Consider the following 18,281-nt stretch of genomic DNA (forward strand, 5'->3'; position numbering starts at 1 on the left):
AAGCCTTCTATCTACACCTATGGAGTTGCCTCCAAAATCTCTGCAGTATTTTTTCTTTGAGGCAAGGGTTCTGAGCCTGGAAACCACGGACTGGAAGGGGGTCATTTGGTTAGTCAGAAGTCTCAGATTCCAGTCTTGTTCCCTCACTTATTAAAGATTTGACCAGTAGCTACTTCAGAGCATTTTAGTAAGAATATAAATTAGTTACTATATAAGAAAGGATTAGTAAACCATAAATGCTATATAAATGGTTGGCTATTACATTTACATTTATTTTGATCGTTTTTCCTTGCTATATTTGAAAAGTACTTCTAAAATATGTGATTTTAAAAGTAAAAATAATTTTTAGTAGTTGTGGCCATGGAAACAAGAGTAAGGAGTCACAATGGTACTACAGTATATTAAAACTATCAGTCTACAACAAAAAATGTTGAATCATAATGAAATGTTTTTCCTTCATTCCTTAAAGGAATGTTTTTAATTTCTGAGTAATGATTTATTACTGGGTGGGAAACCAATTTGATAGATTGCAACCTGACTCAGAATAAAACATTCATTTAACAACTATTCATTGAATACCTCCTATGCATCAGGCACATCGGATTGGCTGGGTGAACAAAGCAAAGATCCCTGCCTTCTTGGCCTTTGGAATTCTTTTTTTTCCCCTTAGTTAAGAAAATAAAAAGTCCGTAATACCAACAGCCTTATAGTATTACTTTCTCTTAAAACAATAAAACCCAAAGCAAAACACGTAACTGTGTTCAAAACCATTACTGCTCTTGAGTGAATACAGCTTTTGTAAATTTTAAATATACCAACATCCTGCAGTTCCCCCAAATAGTACCATTCCAAGATTCTTCATTCACTAACACTATATTAAAAGCAACAAAAAAGAAAGAAAAAAGATACAGATACGTATTAGGTTGTTGATTTTTTGCATTAAGCCCACTGTGTTTCAAATTCTCTTTTCCTAACTTCCACTGTTTTATTTTTGTGTAGGACAAAAAAACGAATGATGTTTCTTTTTTCTCTTTCATTTACTATAAAAGAAAAGGTAAATCAGTGGTCTAAATTCTCCTTAATTTAAGCTCGATTTTGAAAGTACTCATCAAAAGCATTTGATGCTAACTATGGAAGGTATGAGGTACACTAAGAAATAATCAGGACAAATGCCAAAGTCACAATACTGCACTTGTTTATTAACATTCGTTTTTCCTCAAGATCTCTTCTTAGTTACCTTTTTTTTGGAGATGATCAGATCTTTTTTTTTTTTTTCCCCTCCTTCAATAGTCAGACAACACAGTTACCCTTTCTAGGGAAATAGTTATTTCTCAACTCAAAGCCAATGGAATTTTCCTCAAGGGGCTGGTCTTAGTGTCCACATGCCTTTATTCTAGCAATAACTCCAGGTTTTATGTTTTCATTGGTGAAGGGTGGAAAAGTTATGAATTACGATTTATGTTCATGGGTTTTGTAATTGTCCCTAACAGTAGAATAACAGTTGATTGGAATAAATTTGCAAACCTTATAGTGTTTAGCCTTTACACATATGATTTTACAATCCAAAAGAAATAGATCTTTAAAATGAGGTAAGAAATCGTTAAGTTAGTCACAAAAAAAGGCGACGGTCCACTTGCCTGACTTACTAGATTCCTACAAATATCAAAATCCTAGGAGCATTATAGCCAATCTTTGCCCGAAGCAATCTAGTACTAGTGGTAGACTTTTTTCAATACGTGTTTTTAGCCACTGGGTGATGTACTGGATGCACCTTCTGTGAATAATGTTCACAGTGTAGCAGTTTTGTGTTGTGGCAAAGGGGCTTTTCTGTTTTTATATATTTCATAAGAGAAAAAATATGTTCCCTAATCATTCCAAAGTTTTGAAAATCAAAACCCAGCACTGACCTGTGACTAATGACACCAGCATCCGCCAGCAGTTCAAATATTCGTACCAGTTGTACTCGCAAAATGTCTCGACGCCTGCGCCGCTTCATATTCTAGTCCAAAGATATAAAGATACTGAGAGTCCTTTGGGAAGTTGACAGAAAACTTAGCGGTGTAACTTGGAAAGAATAATGTGCAATGCAGACTTTGATCACTTTAGTGGCTACTGAAGCAAGGAGATAACGTGTGGAATAGTTTGAAATTAATGAGCCAAAGAAAATCACATGACGTTTTATGTGGCAATACTCCTTGTGTGGGGAGAAAATAACATCCTATAATTTCAGGTGATTTGCTCATCTGACAACTTCGACCAACTGAAGCAGTTAGTAAACTGTTGTCACTGCATGATAAAGAATCCCTAAGATACTCCCCGAAATATAACAAAAAGACAGAGGAAAATAACACAAAGGGGAATGAGAAAACCTCACAGATTTTGCTCGTGCCAAAGTTTTCCACTCAATAATTAATTCTGACACAGAAACTAAATGCAAAAGAAAAAATTTCTCTGACCATTATGGTCTGAATAAATTTGTCTTATTAGAGCCAAAGTACTAATGGCTAGCATAATTGTTGTAACATCTCCCCTGGATTCTGCTTCCAATGGGGACTCGTGTAGTAGGAAGAGACAGATCTGCTGTTATCACTTTCTTCTATTGTTCATTATGTCACTGTGATGTAATTTTCACAATATAGAGCAACTGGAAACCTACTTATTAGTCTTTCAACTTTCAAGTCCACGATCCAGTTTCCTACCTTCCACAGACCAATCTGCTAATGACCAGCTCATTACATTTCCTATTTCTTTTAGCTCTTTATAAAGTTCACAGCAATTTGTATTCAACAGGATAGTTTCTAAGCAGTCTTTGAGGATTTCTGCAAAGTTTTATTGACTTATTTCCATTCTGTATCTACAGAAAGATTGTGAGTCTAAAGCGCTCAAAATAAATCTTACATTCAAGGCACATCATTGTACTTTATCTATTCACTTGCTATGATGAATTTTTTCCCCCTGAAATTCTGAAGTATAAATATTGCTACTTAATTTTGTTTCCAATTCCCTCTAATGAATCACCCTACACTGTAATCAACATGATCATTCTGAAACAAAAGTCTGATCAATTACTAAGTGGGGATACTATCACAACTCTACAGGGCTGAATTAAAGAAAGGAAGTGAAGCGTTACAGATGCCATCTTAAAGTTTCTAAAAGAGCAGCTATTGTCACCATGTCCTTCTCCTGTTTTAATTCCTCTGTGACATTAATAGCAGTGACTCTCAGTATTCTACACCAGGCTCATCTAAGGTGGTTTTAAAAGATTTCTGGGCTCCGTTCCAGGGATTCTCACTCAATAGGCCCAGGAATCTAATTTTTAGGAAGCTTTTCCAGGCAGTTCTAATGCCCATGCCATATGGTGCCCGCTGGTCTACTGGATAAAGCTGAGACCAGGAGTCTTTCATGAGATAGTTCCTCTCTTGCTTTGCAGCCTGAGCAATCTTTTTCTCCGTAATATAATCATGCAAAAGCATCTGTAACATCCACATTCTTTTTATAAAGTTTGCAAATGCTGTTTCTCTGCCTAGAATGTCTTTCTCTTGCTTCTCCACTGGGGAACATGCTTCAAACTTCACCTCAAGTATCAGTGCTTCAGGCCTACTTTTCCTCAACAGGCAGAGCCAGAGGTTTTCTTCTCTGCAGTTTGTGCAACCTCTGACCTGTGATTTTATTCCAGTGGGTAACACGTTGTTATAATTATGGTTTGCAATCTATCTGTCCCACTAGACCTGTGGTTTCTAAAAGTTGCTCAGAACCTGACACAGATCTGTAGATTAGGGACGTAGACCCAGGATTGGCAAAATACAGCCCTCAGGCCAACCCTGGCCCACTGCTGCCTAAAAAAAATTGTTTTGGGATATAGCCACGACCCTTTGTTTAGTAGTCTATGCAGACTGAGTAGTTGCAACAGAGACAGTAGGGCCTGCAAAGGTGAAAATATTTACTATCTGGCCATTTACAGAAAAGCTTTGCTGACCCCGATCTAGATCCTGACTGTCCCCACTTTACAGCAATTTAGTATGTTTTATAGAATGAATTTCTGCATTAGATCTTCTGTGAGGGCGTAAGGAAGAATTTTATATATTAAAAAAATGTTGAGGAGCACCACGTCTGGGTGGCTCAGTCAGTTAAGTGTCCGACTCTTGATTTCAGTTCAGGTCATGATCTCAGGGTCATGAGATCAAGCCCTACATTGGGCTCCATGCTGGATGTGAAGCCTATTTAAGACTCTCTCTCTCCCTCTGCCCCTCCCCACCCCTGCGTGCTCTCTCTCTCTTAAAAAAAAAAAAAAAAGGCTGAAAACTGCATCAGACCATCTTTTACATATTTACTTCTCAATTTCTAACTTTTGGTATAATGTACAGAAGACAGTAAGTATCTGCCAAATAAATATTTAATGACAGAAAACTACACGGCTTACCTCTGGCCTTCTTTCGAGTGCTTCTTTAATTATGGGATGCAATTCCTCTATTAGTTCCCTAGAAGAAAAATTATACACATTTTTAAATTAATGGCTGAACAGATATAATCTGATGTGCAAATAGGTAAATACTAATATAATGATGTGAAATGATGTGAAATGACTAACTCTACTGCTTTAAACACAACCTTCATTGTTTTAAGTTATAGAAGAACACGTGCACACTACAGAACACTGGGAAAGCAGAAAAAAATGGTACAGTCCACCTATTCTAATTTGCAGAGGTAAATACCGTCAAGATTGGTGTTCCATTGTTTTGCAGCCCATGTGTGTTTTATATAGTTGAAACCCTATCAGGTATGAGAAGGTATCCTCTCTTCCTTTAACACTAGCATAATGATATTCACATGCCCTTAATTAGTTCATAACATTCTATAACAGGGTGGGATACCATAATTTTTCTAAACATTTTCATTTATTACTGGTTCATTAAATTTCATCCAATTTTTTTTTTTAAAGATGTTACTTTTAAGTAACCTCTACACCTAACGTGGGGCTCAAGCTCACCGTCTCAAGATCAAGAGTCGCATGCTCCACCGACTAAGCCGGCCAGGTGCTCCAATTTTATCTAATTTTTGTTATTATAAATACTGCCTCAGTGAACATCTTTGTCTTCATTTCTGATTATCTCCTTAGGATTAATTCTTACAAATGGAATTAATGACTCAAAGGGCATGAACTTCATGAAAATGATAATCTGATCTTTGCTTATATTCTGATTTTAAATTGAAAATGTGCTCATTGTAGATGATTGGGAAAATAAAAAAGGATAATAAGAAAATAAAATGCATCCACGATTTCATCATCTATAAAACTACTGCAGACATTTAAAGTATTTGCCTCCGGATCGTTTCTTTTTTGGATTGTTTCTATTTATGATTACTTGTTTTTTAAGAAGCTGAGATCATTTTTGTAACCCATTTTTTGCTATTAGCATAATAATGTATTTACTTGTCATAAAATAATCCAAAACCTCATTTATGATGAATGCCATCCCACAAATATAGCCCTATTACAATTTGCTAACCTAGTCTCTGTTGTATGTGTTATCTGAGATAAAACATCAAACATCACCTTAGATCAACAGAGGACAATCTCAAAAGAATAAATACAAGGCCCAGCAGGCAACAACAAAGCAGAATCTCAGGCAAAAATGAAGGATTTGCTTTGTTAATATCAAAAACATCAAGGATGATATAAAATATGTACATAAATATTTCTTTTAAAAATAATCTAATTCTCTCGAATAAGAAGGGGAAAACTATAGTTTTAAGCAACAGACCAAACCTATAAAATAATCACATCATCGTCTAAATAGGTAGGAAAATATTAAAAATTTACATGGCATTTTATCATTTTTATAACATATTTATACACAGTATATTTGAAATTTTCATAGTAATTCTGTGAAGAACATTGGGGAAATCTTATTTGCTCAATCAAAATGAAGAAATAAAGGGTCTAATAAATTAAATGACTCGTTAAATGTCACATGGCTCGTCAACTGGTAAATGTCGCGACTGATACGAACTGTCCTAATTATAAAAACTCTACCGCACCTTCTCTCAAGTAGTACATTTACTATTTTAGTGCATAGAGAAAACATATGAAGATAGTTACCTAAAAGCTCCTGGGTTGGTCCTGCCAAGACCTAGAACAAGGGATTCTGTGATTTCCATGCTCTCAGAGCGCATCATTGGAACCACGTGCTTAAACAAGGATGAAGGGGATGGGATGCCGATTATCTGGAAAAAATAGATATATTTATAGCAGCCATTAATGATAGTACATTCAACTAAGTAACTTGGCACTTCGTCAGTATTTCATCAAGGGCAACGAGTAGATGAAATGTTACTGTGAATGGGACTTCAAAATTCACCTGTGGTGTACAGAATCTAAAAACATTAAACATTTGTCCAATGGTTCACCGCAAGTTCGTTAAAAGAATTTGGGTTCTGTGAATCTCTTAATTTCTTACAGATACTTACCATTACATAATAGGCTGACTTCCTCTGTAGGAGGATATTCTGATATTCTATGTGTTTTGATCCATAAAAATAATTAAACAAAATTATTTCTAAGTCATTGCTGTTTAAGACACCCAGATCTTACTCAGTTTTCTAAATTTTCTTCAACCACCTCATAACTATTAAGAACTGTTCTTATCAAGTATCATTACATAATTTAGGGAAATTCTACAAAGGCATTTAATTATTTAAATGAGTTTTTTAGGATCCTGAGGAGTGTGAGAACTATAGGAAATCAAATAAGGAAAAATGGGGATGAAAATTCCTTTAAAAAATATTATGATGAGGGGCGCCTGGGTGGCTCAGCTGTTAAGCGTCTGCCTTCGGCTCAGGTCATGATGCCAGGGTCCTGGGATCGAGTCCCACATCGGGCTCCCTGCTCGGCTGGAAGCCTGCTTCTCCCTCTCCCACTCCCCCTGCTTGTGTTCCCTCTCTGGCTGTCTCTCTCTGTCAAATAAATAAATAAAATCTTTAAAAAAATATGATGAATTTAATGAGCATGACCCTCTTTTCATCGAAGAAAAACTGTGTGTGTGTGTGTGTGTGTGTGTGTGTGTGTAACTGATTCCAACGAGGAATCCATAGTAATAGGACTCCTTGAACTATTTTCATCATTAGTACAAGTAATAAACTTTTCAACCCAACTACTTTATTGTCCTGGAAAGGAAATATGAAAACACTGCTTCATGGTGCCCTTCAGACTCCGCGGCGGCCGGGGAAATCTTACTTTGGAATCAATGCCGTAGCCACTATCAGGGGTGGATGCCAGCGTCTCGGGAGGGGAGCACCTCACAGACCCTGTCGACGCAGAAGAGGACGTGGCGGCCGCTGCACTACAGCACAGGAGTAGATAGTTTCTCCACAGGCCCACGTAGGAGTCACTGCTTGCAGTAGTATTTACTTTCTTAGCGTTGATGGGGCTACTGGGGAAACAGAAGAGGAGAAACAGGTAGATACAAATAATACAACGTGTTTTGTAGGTGTTTTTTTTGTTTTGTTTTGTTTTTTTTAACTAAAGCTAAATTCTATCAATTTAGGAAAGATGGTTAACATGAAGTTTTATTACTACCACTGAATCTTTGTGGAATGGTGTAAGATATAAATGACTATTTGAAAATTAAAACATATTATAGCATCATTTTAATCTGCTATTTTTGTGACCGAAGTTAGTACTTTATCAGGCCACATTTTATAACTTATTATACATGCTCAGTGTAAAAAAAAAAAAAAACGGAAAACAAAATGAAAATCACCTTTAACCCCACGTCAATATAAGCACTGATACTCTTTTATACATCTTCAATTCAAATACATACATGTATATAAATACATGAACATATCGCCTTTAACTTATAAAAACTGAACAATACTGTTTCTATTCACATGTATTTAATGTGTTTTTAAGCATCTTCCATTAAATATTTTTTAAAAACCAAAAAAAAATTAAATAAAAATAAACAGCTTCCATTAAATGAATATACTTCTGTGACATCATTTTTGATGACTGTATGCTATGTTATTATAAAGATTATCAGGATTTATTGTCCAAGCCTTCAGGTTTTTTGTCCAAATTTTCATTATTGGACATTTTAGCTAAGAGCAATTTTTCCCTATAATACACAACACTATACATTTGAATATATGCTTAACTGAATAAAGGTTTAATTATTTTCTTGGGTAAATTCTTGAAAATGGAACTGCAGCATCAAAAGAATAGCTACATTTTTAAGGCTTCTGTCAAATTTCTGTCTTAAAACATTAGACCAATAAAATATGTTGGAATAATTCTATAAATCTTTCCAAACACCAAAATTCTGGTGGGGTTAAGGACTGACAGCAAAACAAAACAGAAAAATACTAATACATATAGTCCTAGGCTTCAATACATTTATATATTAAGATAAGCAAAGCAAACATAGCACTTCATTAATTCATCAACAGTGTTTTATTATTTTAGAAAATACTGTGACAGCAGTAAAACAAAACCAAACCGACCCTGTAAACAATCACTGTCATCACGTGTACCAGGGAAGATATACAGTACAGAAATAAATAAAACAATGTCAGATGGTGCCAAGTGCAATGAAGAACAACAGAAGAGATAGAAAATGGTAGTAGGAGAGGCCTTCTAATTTGAAATACGGCAATTAGGGGAAACTAAGATAAGGTCATAAATGTTATTTATGCAAGGTGGCAAGTGTCAATTTTCACTAAAAAAAATACCATCTAATACACAATTCCTAAGATCTACACAGATATACAGTAAGTGTGCATACACATACAGAAGTACCAAAAATATCTGTATTCAAATCCAAAAGAGGGAATGATTACTCTGGGTTGGAGATGTAAGAGAAGGCTTTAAAAATAAGGTGGAATTTAAGATACATCAGATATCCACATATAGAAGATACAGAAGACAAAAGGCATTCTAGGTTCATGGGAACAAAAACTCATAGAATAGAAACCGTAGACCCATGCAGTGAACTCTGAGAAGTTCTTTTGGTTCCAACATAAGAATACATAGGCAGCCATGACAGAAAGTAGGGAAAAACATATAGACTAGAGCCAAGTTTGGACAGCCTTTCATGTGAGCCTAAGGTGTTAGGTCTGTCTGGGTGTTGGGTTTATATGGGCAACTTATACGATGAGGGTACTCATTCCATGTGATCTGATGAATGGCATACTAGATCAAGTGAAATCAGGAACTCAAATTCAGGTTCAAAAATTCTCTTTTATATTTAAGAGCAAGAAGAAATTGGGATGCCTGGGTGGCTCAGTCGGTTAAGCATCTGCCTTCGGCTCAGGTCATGATCCCAGGGTCCTGGGATCGAGTCCCACATCGGGCTCCTTGCTCAGTGAGGAGCCTGCTTCTCCCTCTCCCTCTACTGCTCTCCCTGCTTGTGCTCTCTCTCTCTGACAAATAAATAAAAATCTTTAAAAAAAAAAAAAAAGAGAGCAAGAAGAAATTAATTGCAGCTTATGATGACCTTCTTTATCACATCATCAGTTACTCCAAATTTTTACCATTATCCTCCAAATGAAAACCCAATGTTATTATCACTAATCCCTATCGGCAGATGGCCTTCCTTATAGTGTCATCAGGAAAAGACAGGTCACTGAGCTTACTATCTCTTCACGTCACACCCTTCATCTATAAGCTTACCTACATCCACACCCATACTCCTCTTCAGATGCTTTCCTTCAATACGGACGGATTCATCAGACACGTACCATGTACCAAGCACTGTGCTATTAAGTAAACTAACAATCTGGTAAGACTGACATGAAAAGGATGAAGGCATTATAGGACTACATCCTTTACATCCTTCATCTCCCTCCTTAATACATCAATACATTATGGCATGTTATTTATTTGTGGCATTTCCAACTTGTATGACTTTTCAAATACATACTTACAAACACTGACAGTCTACACATTTTAAAATTTACGCTAGGAAAATAACTTACTTTATATCAACCTGTGGGGACAACAACTGAAGTCTTGTGTATGCAAACATCCAAGCATAGCTCACAGCTGTACAGCAGTGTTTGGGAAGGTTTTCCTGCTTTAAAAAACTGGAGAGACTTATAATCCACGGGTCTTGGCCTTGGGTCACGTGTGCAAATATCCATATGTGTGATGGACTAATCACATCAAACTGGTGGCTGATAGGAGAAGAGTTCCATTCCGCCAATGTCTGTAAATCTATCGAGCTAGGGCAATACAGCAAAGTAGTCTACGTAGAGAAAAAAACAGATTATCACACATTTGAGTAACTTTCACCAAGTTTTGCCATATGAATTGCATTAAACTATATGTGGCCTATTGGTAGTTTCTAGAACAGAGGTTCTAAAACAGAGGTTCTAATGAGGCCCAGATGGGTTTGAGGGAGTAGTGAATTCCTGAAATTGCACATAACATTTTTTTGTGTATGTGTGTACATGTGTTTTTCTGGAGAGAGATTCCATAGCTTTCATCAGTCTCACAAGGATCTATAAACCAAAAAGGTGAAGAACCACGACTTATGTAATTCATATAGGAACTGGCAACTTTCATGGGCGTACTAAAGCTGCTGGGAACTGAAAAATGGACCATTAACTTTATGCTGATGTGCCCTAAATATGCGTAAGTAGAACAGACATGAAAATGGACTCCGCCAGAGGTACATATTCTTAAATATTTGTTCAACGATATTCTAAGCTCTTATACTGAGGAGATAAAGATTTACCTTCAGAGCAAATGATGTGTCATTTGAACAACAACAAAAACAAATGGAGTCTTAAACTGAACAAAGGCTCAATTCACTCTATCAAGTCAACAGATACTTACAAAACACCTGCCATGAGGCAGGCGGGGCTTTAGGCACTAGAAGAGAGTCATTCACTATTCTTTTTGTTGGCATAAATCATAGTTAATATTCTAAAGCAGAATTCTTTAAATTGTACAGATTTATAATCATCACTTAGGTTTATAAAATTTTTTATCATCTCCCTCGGTTATACATTAAATTGTAGAGTTGTAAGAGCCAACTGTCACACAGAGAGCACAGAAACCTTGTTCATGTATTCCACATGGGAAGAAAAAATTTCAAGAAGTAAAGTTTGATAGTTACGTTTACGTCCATCTGGGAATCCTGATGTATGACCTTTCAAAAAAAATCAAACCATTCTTAGTTGTGTGTGCTGACAAAGTGTTTTTCTTCATCTTATTGAGTCAAATTACTTATGACTTGGGCATAAAATACTTTCCAATGCATTAAATTTATAAAGGAAATTCATATATGTCTGTCTAAAGCTCCAAGACTGGAGAGCATGAAATCATTCCAGTTACCTGATCGGCCCCAGTGAGATGTATGAAGCTCTCGAGAATGGATGGGCTCAGCCTGTCCATCACGTCGATGGCTAATTCATCATCACCCTATAAAAAAGTATCATATGTCTAAAAATATTTAGGAATATTAAGAAAAGTAGCCAAATCTAAGAAAACATAACAAAATTCACATTAGTACCATTTGTTACAAATGGAATTGAGGGCAGGTGGGTTAGTTTAGACCCTGTCAAAAAGACTGTCTCCCCACTGCGTGTCGGGACCAAGGACTGCGTGCGGAGAGCCCCTCGTCCCGGGGAAACAGGGCGCAGCTGGAAAGGGGGTCGCCCCCTCGCCCGTCACGCAACGCACGTTCATGGGGAACCTGGTGCTAAACCACTTGTAGACGACCTGCTTCTGGGTCGGGGTTTCCTACGTAGCAGAGTAGCTCCCTCGCTGCGATCTATCGAAAGCCCTCGACACAAGGGTTTGTACAAAAATTTATTAAAAAAAAACACAAAAAACTTTGTTCCTTTGTTACAAAGGTAAGTTATATCTGCAGAGTAGCAACGGAAATGGAGTAAGAATGAACAACAGGAGAGTTTTTCTGTACTTTCACTGGATAATTAAATGATATACCTAAATCTTACCTTAGGTATTTCCAAAAGTGCAAACAGAGCCCGTATTTCTCTAAGGACACTGACGGCTAATCTCCTAGTGGCAGGTCGACTGCTACAGAGAATGACGAGTGCAAACCCTTCCACCACATGGACTACATTGGAATACGGGCTCCTTTCCAGAGCAGGGGGATGAGACGCTCCATCAGCCACACCATGCTTGAAAAATAGATAGAAGTTAAAAATAAAATAATATGTGTAGACATTCCAGTACAACCATTAATAAAGAGGAAAGCATATTATATCAATTACAGCTTCAGGTCTGCCTGGGCTCAAGCAATTTAAATAATATTTAATTTATAAAAATTTAACAGTATACACAGAAGAAAAAAGCATTTAGTTGGCAGTCTAAATATGAATTCTGTACTGAACTTCTACCATTCTCTGGCTGCTTTGTAATCTTGGAGCTGACACTGTTAGTCACTCTTGGTCTAACGTTTCTCTGTGGAAAATGAGGGGATTGAATTGGACCATTTGAACTCAAAGTGTAGACCAGCAGCATGGCATCACCCAGGAGCTTGTAGGAAATAGAGATTCTTGGGCCCCTAGTGATTTCTTAACCCCCCCTTTTTTTTTAAAGATTTTATTTATATATTTGAGAGAGGGAGTCAGAGGGGCAAGCAGACTCGCCACTGAGCAGGGAGCCCGACGCAGGGCTCGATCCTAGGAGCCCAAGATCATGACCTGAGCCTAAGGCACTCAACTGACTAGGCCACCCAGGTGCTCAGGCCCATAGTGATTTCTATGCTCACTAAAGGTTGAGAAACTGGACTGATTTAGATGATTCAGCTCTAGAATTCCAAGGTTCTAGGACAATCCATTATAGAAATCAATAATTTGAGCACCTTTCATGTTAAAGAAACATACAGATTGTATATGTGAAGCAAGGACTAGTGCCATGGTAAAATAATCAAATAACTCAAATGGAATACTACCAAAAATTATTATTCTATCAGCTTTAAATGTATTGGAAATAGCCTAAACGTAAGCAAGCATTGCCTCTAGTCTCTGGGTTCATTCTAAACCTAATTGTTGCCTAAGGAAGAAGGTTGGAAAGGTTGGATACACACTGTATTTAATATCTGAACTGCAGGAAGGTTCAGTTTAAGGGATTACGAATACTTCCGAAGTACACAAAACTACACAAATGTTCAGTTTTCAAGAAATCAACATATATTAACACCACTGCTGGTCATTTACCACTGACCACACGCAAAGGGACCATTCAAAAGAATCTGGTACCTGGGAGTCTTGGTTTTTGTTATGCACTTGGGTTGCTTGTTTCCACTGGTTTATTAATTGTACCAACATCTTTACAGCATTATCAAGAAGCGTGGGATGGACATCAGTCACTTCACGAACAATGAAATAAACAAATCCTGAAAGCACATCTTCCCGCCAATCTGGAAAATCAAGCATTAGTGCCTGGAGGGTATTGAAAGCCAGAGCACGCAGTTCTTCATCCATATGAATTGTGAGCCTACCAAGAACAAAATTCCATTAGCAAACCTCAAAACCTTCCAAGTAGTTTTATCATCTAAAACTTAAAACTAGGAACTTAAAAAATATGTCCTCTTCACTGATTCCTAAGAAGTCTGAAGATAGGAACCAATGTTCACCTTTTGTATATATTCACCCCTATGTCATTCTATATCCATTTGTTTAAATTCACAAATAAATCTATTAATAGTAGTTGGTACTTTTACTATAATTCAGATAATAAGTTTGACAATAATTAAAATGCTGTACTTTAAAAAATACAGACTGACATATCAGAAATACATTTAAAAAATTCTTAAATCCTTAAAACGCTATATGTTATCTTGTAATCAGTCAAAAATTATATCCAATCATACAATATCTTAGCACTATCGCATTTGTTTAGTCCTTTATTATCAATGGAAAGAACATGATTTATCTGGCATTTTTTTCATGCTGCTGAGGTTACAGTTAAATATAAGATGGCTGATTGTAAACAAGAAAATTGAATAAACCAAGATGAAAGCAATTTAACAGAAATAATCCTGAAGCGTCAGAGTAAATTTTGGAGTAACATCATAAATAGGGTGAACCTAGAAAAAAAATAGGGAAAAAAAGTGTTGATCTAACACAGAAGTCCCTAAAGAGACTTCGAGGAGAGGCTACATAAAGTTACCTTCTAAAGATATCAAAACAATAGGAGGACATGAAAGTAATATTAACTAAAGGATTTTACCAGAACATAAAGCAGAAAATGATAAACAAGAAAACCATAAAAGATGGTTGCAGCAGTGAAGCTATCATCATATAATACTCTATGGGCAAGAGTTTATGACTTGGGGCTGAAGAGGATTTCTTTAGTGACTGACCATCAGGACACACGCATCAGAGTTAGGAAGAGCCTGAGTGAATAAGCTAAGTAGCTAATATTACGAATATGCCACAATGACATGCTTAGGAAGCTGGGAGGGTGGAATTATCCTGACAGCAGAGGAAAGCTTGTGTGCTTTAGGTGGAAGGTGATATCACCATCTTCACCCTGCTAAACTCAGTTCTGGTCTTCACTAAGCCAACCTTCCACTGACAGTGAGACCAGAGAGAACATTTATTACAGCTCGACAGACTTGGAAGTAAGCCACGAACCAGCAGCAGCAGAAATATCATATGGGGCCAGATTCAGGCTCTCTAGCCCAGTGTTCTGTCTCTGATAGTGGCCCCTAGGGAGGTACTGTGGAAAAACAGTGACTGTCTCCATGATGCTGACTTTAAAGATGATTTCAACATCCCTTAAATCCCCAAAAGTATACGTGTCCATCTTGCCCCTATCTGTGTAACTCAGGATATACCCTCAGGAGTTAACCCGCACTGTGTAGAGAACAACAAGGTAGCCTCGCTAATTTAAGGCAGTGGAATTAACTTTTCTTAGACTTAGCATACAGATTTACAAATGCATCTTTGTTTACTTGCTTTAATTAAAAAATAAAAAACCCAAGATTTAGAGATCATAAGTCCAAATGATAAGAATGAGGGACAAAATAGAACAGACCCTAGAATCTTCCTTGCTGCTGAAGTAAATGAGAAAATGAATCGCATAGGGGAAAGAAGCAAAGCAAGTCACAAAGCTGTCATTCACTGATCAGATGTTTGCTCCCTTCACTAGGCTCCCCAATCCCTGCCCCTTATGGATGCAGGTTCTTTTTGGTGGGGGATATGGGATCGCCATCCACAAAGGTGCAGAAGAGTTAACTTAAGGGGAGGAGTAAGAGTACAACTGAGTAAGAGCTGTTTACTGTTTTTCCAAGGAATACCATTACAAATCATTAAACCTCTTTCCCTTTCCTAACACTGACATGAACTTTGTAACTCTTCAATCCAATTCACAGCAAAAATTAAGAAAGTGGAAAGGGATGAACTGATCTCATGGTGCAAAGTTTCAAAGTAATGCCTTTTCTGCCCTCAGAATCCTGAATGGAGAAGACAAATGCCATTCTGTATCTTGATGGCAACCTGCAACGGTTGAGGCTAGGGTAGTGACAGGTGTGTGAAATCCTAGGTGTTTTCGAGGAGGAGGTAAAGGGTTGCTGAAGTCTACTAGCTGTTCGCGGCGAATTTAACTTAATTCTTAGCGATAAGTGCCTGGCAACCAGTAAACATCTTTCAATACAGTCAAGTACCCCTGCCATGATACTTGGTCTTTCATTTACGGCAGAGGCCAGCGAACTACAGCTCCAGGGCCAAAATGCAGGGGGCGCCATGGGAACACGGCCACGCCCCCTCCTTTATAGGCTGTCCTCCGCTGCTTTTGCGCAGCACTGGAGACCATGTGACCTGCACATCCTAAGATATCTCCCATTGGGGCCTTCACAGAAAAATGTTTGCTGACCCCTTATCTACGGAATCCCTAAGTCCATCAACAAAAAAGCAGCTTTCAACAAGCCTTCACCTCCGCTTAGAATTAGTTTTGGGAGCAAGTATTTAAATTTGGTTGGCATGGTATTTCTTATTTTATAAAGCTGTGACAAGCCCGACAGAGGAAAGAGAAGCAAAAACTTGAACCCAACAGGTTCTGCGACAGGAGAAATTAGTGACAATGAGATCTGGTCACCACCCTGGGTGTTACAGGAATGACTGCAAGAGTTAACCCAACAGCTCACTGCCCAGGGGTAACCCACACATCTGCTAAGGAATAATGCCTTGTCTAAATTCTAAGAAATATACTAGATGGAAAGCTAGAAAATAGAAAAATAGGATTTGTAGAGGTATCCAAAAGAACTTTAAAAAGTTAAAAATGAGTGGGTAGAAGGTGTTCAGCAAAACATAAAAGACAAAATGGAAGTTTAGAAAGTTTATCAAGTAAAAGGAGTGAACATGTCTTTATTACTGTGTTCATGAGAACAGTAACAGGGTGTATTCAAAATTTAAAGGGACTGAAAGAGGTAAAAAGTAACATAGCAAAGAGTAATTCTCATTTACCTTGCTAACAGTTCAATGAGGTCAGTTCTGCTCATGCCATCAGGAATCAACCTTGGAATAGCAGCAATACAAGTCCTAAACAAATCAATTTTGGGTTTTCTTTCCCCCCTGAAAAATATATAACAGGATTTAATAAGTTTATTAAATGTGCTAGATAATGAAAGTTGGAAAAATAATTATAGAAAATAGGAGTCTCCTTCCCCTAAAAAAGTTTAATGTATTTAATATAAAAAGAATTCATACAAATCCAGTAAATAGTCATCAGTATAAGTCGACAAAAGAATAAAGAGATAATTCAGGAAAGAAAACACCTCTGGGAAGCAAAAAAGATTTTCAGTAATTGGAAAGCCACAGGAACTATTATGTTTAAATAATAATATTTAATTATTTAGAATACAATTATTTTAAATTAAAAATTAAATATAATTTAATCAGTACCTAACCTTTAATAAAGAATATTTAATTATTAAATCATAATAAATAATATTGCTATTATTAACCAAACATTCGTTATTTTAAGAACCTACAAAATTAACCAAAAAAAGTTTTTCATTTAATATACATTAACAAGGGTCTTAAAAAACAGACACTCTCATATTCCACTGTTAGTACTATTTTTTTATTTTCCTTCAGGATATACACAAATACACACAAATATATGTATTTAAAATTCTACATAATTGCCAATTTTGAAAATCCTGGTTCCTTCAGAGGCTTGATTCAATTTATTTCTACTATATTTTCTTCTAGTTATTCAATGATTTTTAAAAAATTTAAATATCTTCTTAATGCACTGGTTTTTGTTTTTATTTTGGTCTATATTTCAAGATGAGGATTTTAGTTTATTTTATCCAAATTGTTCTTGAGGCGGCCTAAAAAAATTCTCAGGTAGAAAAGAATTTGGATGTTTTAAGCATTTTGGGTCAGTATTCGTTATAGTGGCAAAAGCCTTGCTACTTACTTTTAAAGATTTTATATAGTCAGTCTTCTCTTTAAATGGTTCCAATATGCATGAATTCAGTTACATTCAGTTAAATAATACCAGTTTCCCTGCTAGCTCTACAGCCCGCAAATCACTATGTAAATAACAGATTACACATCATAATCCCTGACTAATCATGTCACTTTTTCTTTCTTTTTTTTTTTTTTAAAGTTTTATTTATTTAAGTAATCTCTACATCCAACATGGGACTCGAACTCACGACCCCGAGAACAAGAGTCGCATGCTCTTCACGCCTTCATACAGACAGCAAAGCGGGTAACTGTGTTGCTTCCTGGTCCCCAGTGATAAACACAGGTGACATTTTACAAACAGGGATCATCAGAAGAGGAAACTGGCCAACAAAGACACAAGTGCAGCAGTTAGAGGAAAAGCAGTATTGCTGGAGGTGAAATTCGAATCAAACATGAGTGGTGCTGCAGAGGGAATAGCCGGCAGGGAGTGTTGATGCTGCTGTGTTTGCAGACCCCACTTACAGCCAGGGGAAGCTGGTGAGGACAAACTCTGTCACACTGCAAGGAAGGTGGCTGTGACAAAGAGGACAGAGACTTTCCAGACAAAGGTAGGCAGAGGGAAAAAAATGTCAACACTGGAGAAGTTCTCAAAGATGTTAGCATATGCTATTATACAATAACTCTATATTAATTAAATTGAGAGATCAAATATCCAGTTTGGTGTTCGAAAACCTACAATGCAGACATTAATAGTTTAAAAAATGTCCTCCCTTATTACAGGATATGTAGATACTTACTAGCAAATAAAACAAGTTATTGCCATACAATACATCCTCTGGAGGAGAGAGTCCCTAACAATAAGAAAAAAGATGCTGGGATGACAA

General features: G+C 36.8%; 1 protein-coding gene across 14 annotated transcripts in view; it reads right to left on the reverse strand.

The window, feature by feature from the left end:
* The window catches only part of FRYL (FRY like transcription coactivator), a 251,574-nt gene that overhangs the window by 73,440 nt on the left and 159,853 nt on the right, over positions 1–18,281 (reverse strand). For 10 of the 14 annotated variants that reach the window (XM_027600445.2, XM_027600452.2, XM_027600455.2 and 7 more), the window contains 10 exons: positions 16,444–16,551; positions 13,234–13,471; positions 11,965–12,150; positions 11,339–11,425; positions 11,121–11,153; positions 9,976–10,244; positions 7,235–7,430; positions 6,101–6,225; positions 4,421–4,478; positions 1,908–1,999 (listed from right to left, as the gene is read on the reverse strand). In XM_027600445.2, coding sequence (XP_027456246.1) covers positions 1,908–1,999; positions 4,421–4,478; positions 6,101–6,225; positions 7,235–7,430; positions 9,976–10,244; positions 11,121–11,153; positions 11,339–11,425; positions 11,965–12,150; positions 13,234–13,471; positions 16,444–16,551 — 1,392 coding nt within the window. The remainder of the gene's footprint in view (positions 1–1,907; positions 2,000–4,420; positions 4,479–6,100; positions 6,226–7,234; positions 7,431–9,975; positions 10,245–11,120; positions 11,154–11,338; positions 11,426–11,964; positions 12,151–13,233; positions 13,472–16,443; positions 16,552–18,281) is intronic. The other 4 variants (XM_027600454.2, XM_027600450.2, XM_027600453.2 and 1 more) reach the window with 1 other exon arrangement.

The sequence above is a fragment of the Zalophus californianus genome, chromosome 2 (genome assembly GCF_009762305.2).
Source record: "Zalophus californianus isolate mZalCal1 chromosome 2, mZalCal1.pri.v2, whole genome shotgun sequence".
Taxonomy (NCBI): domain Eukaryota; kingdom Metazoa; phylum Chordata; class Mammalia; order Carnivora; family Otariidae; genus Zalophus; species Zalophus californianus.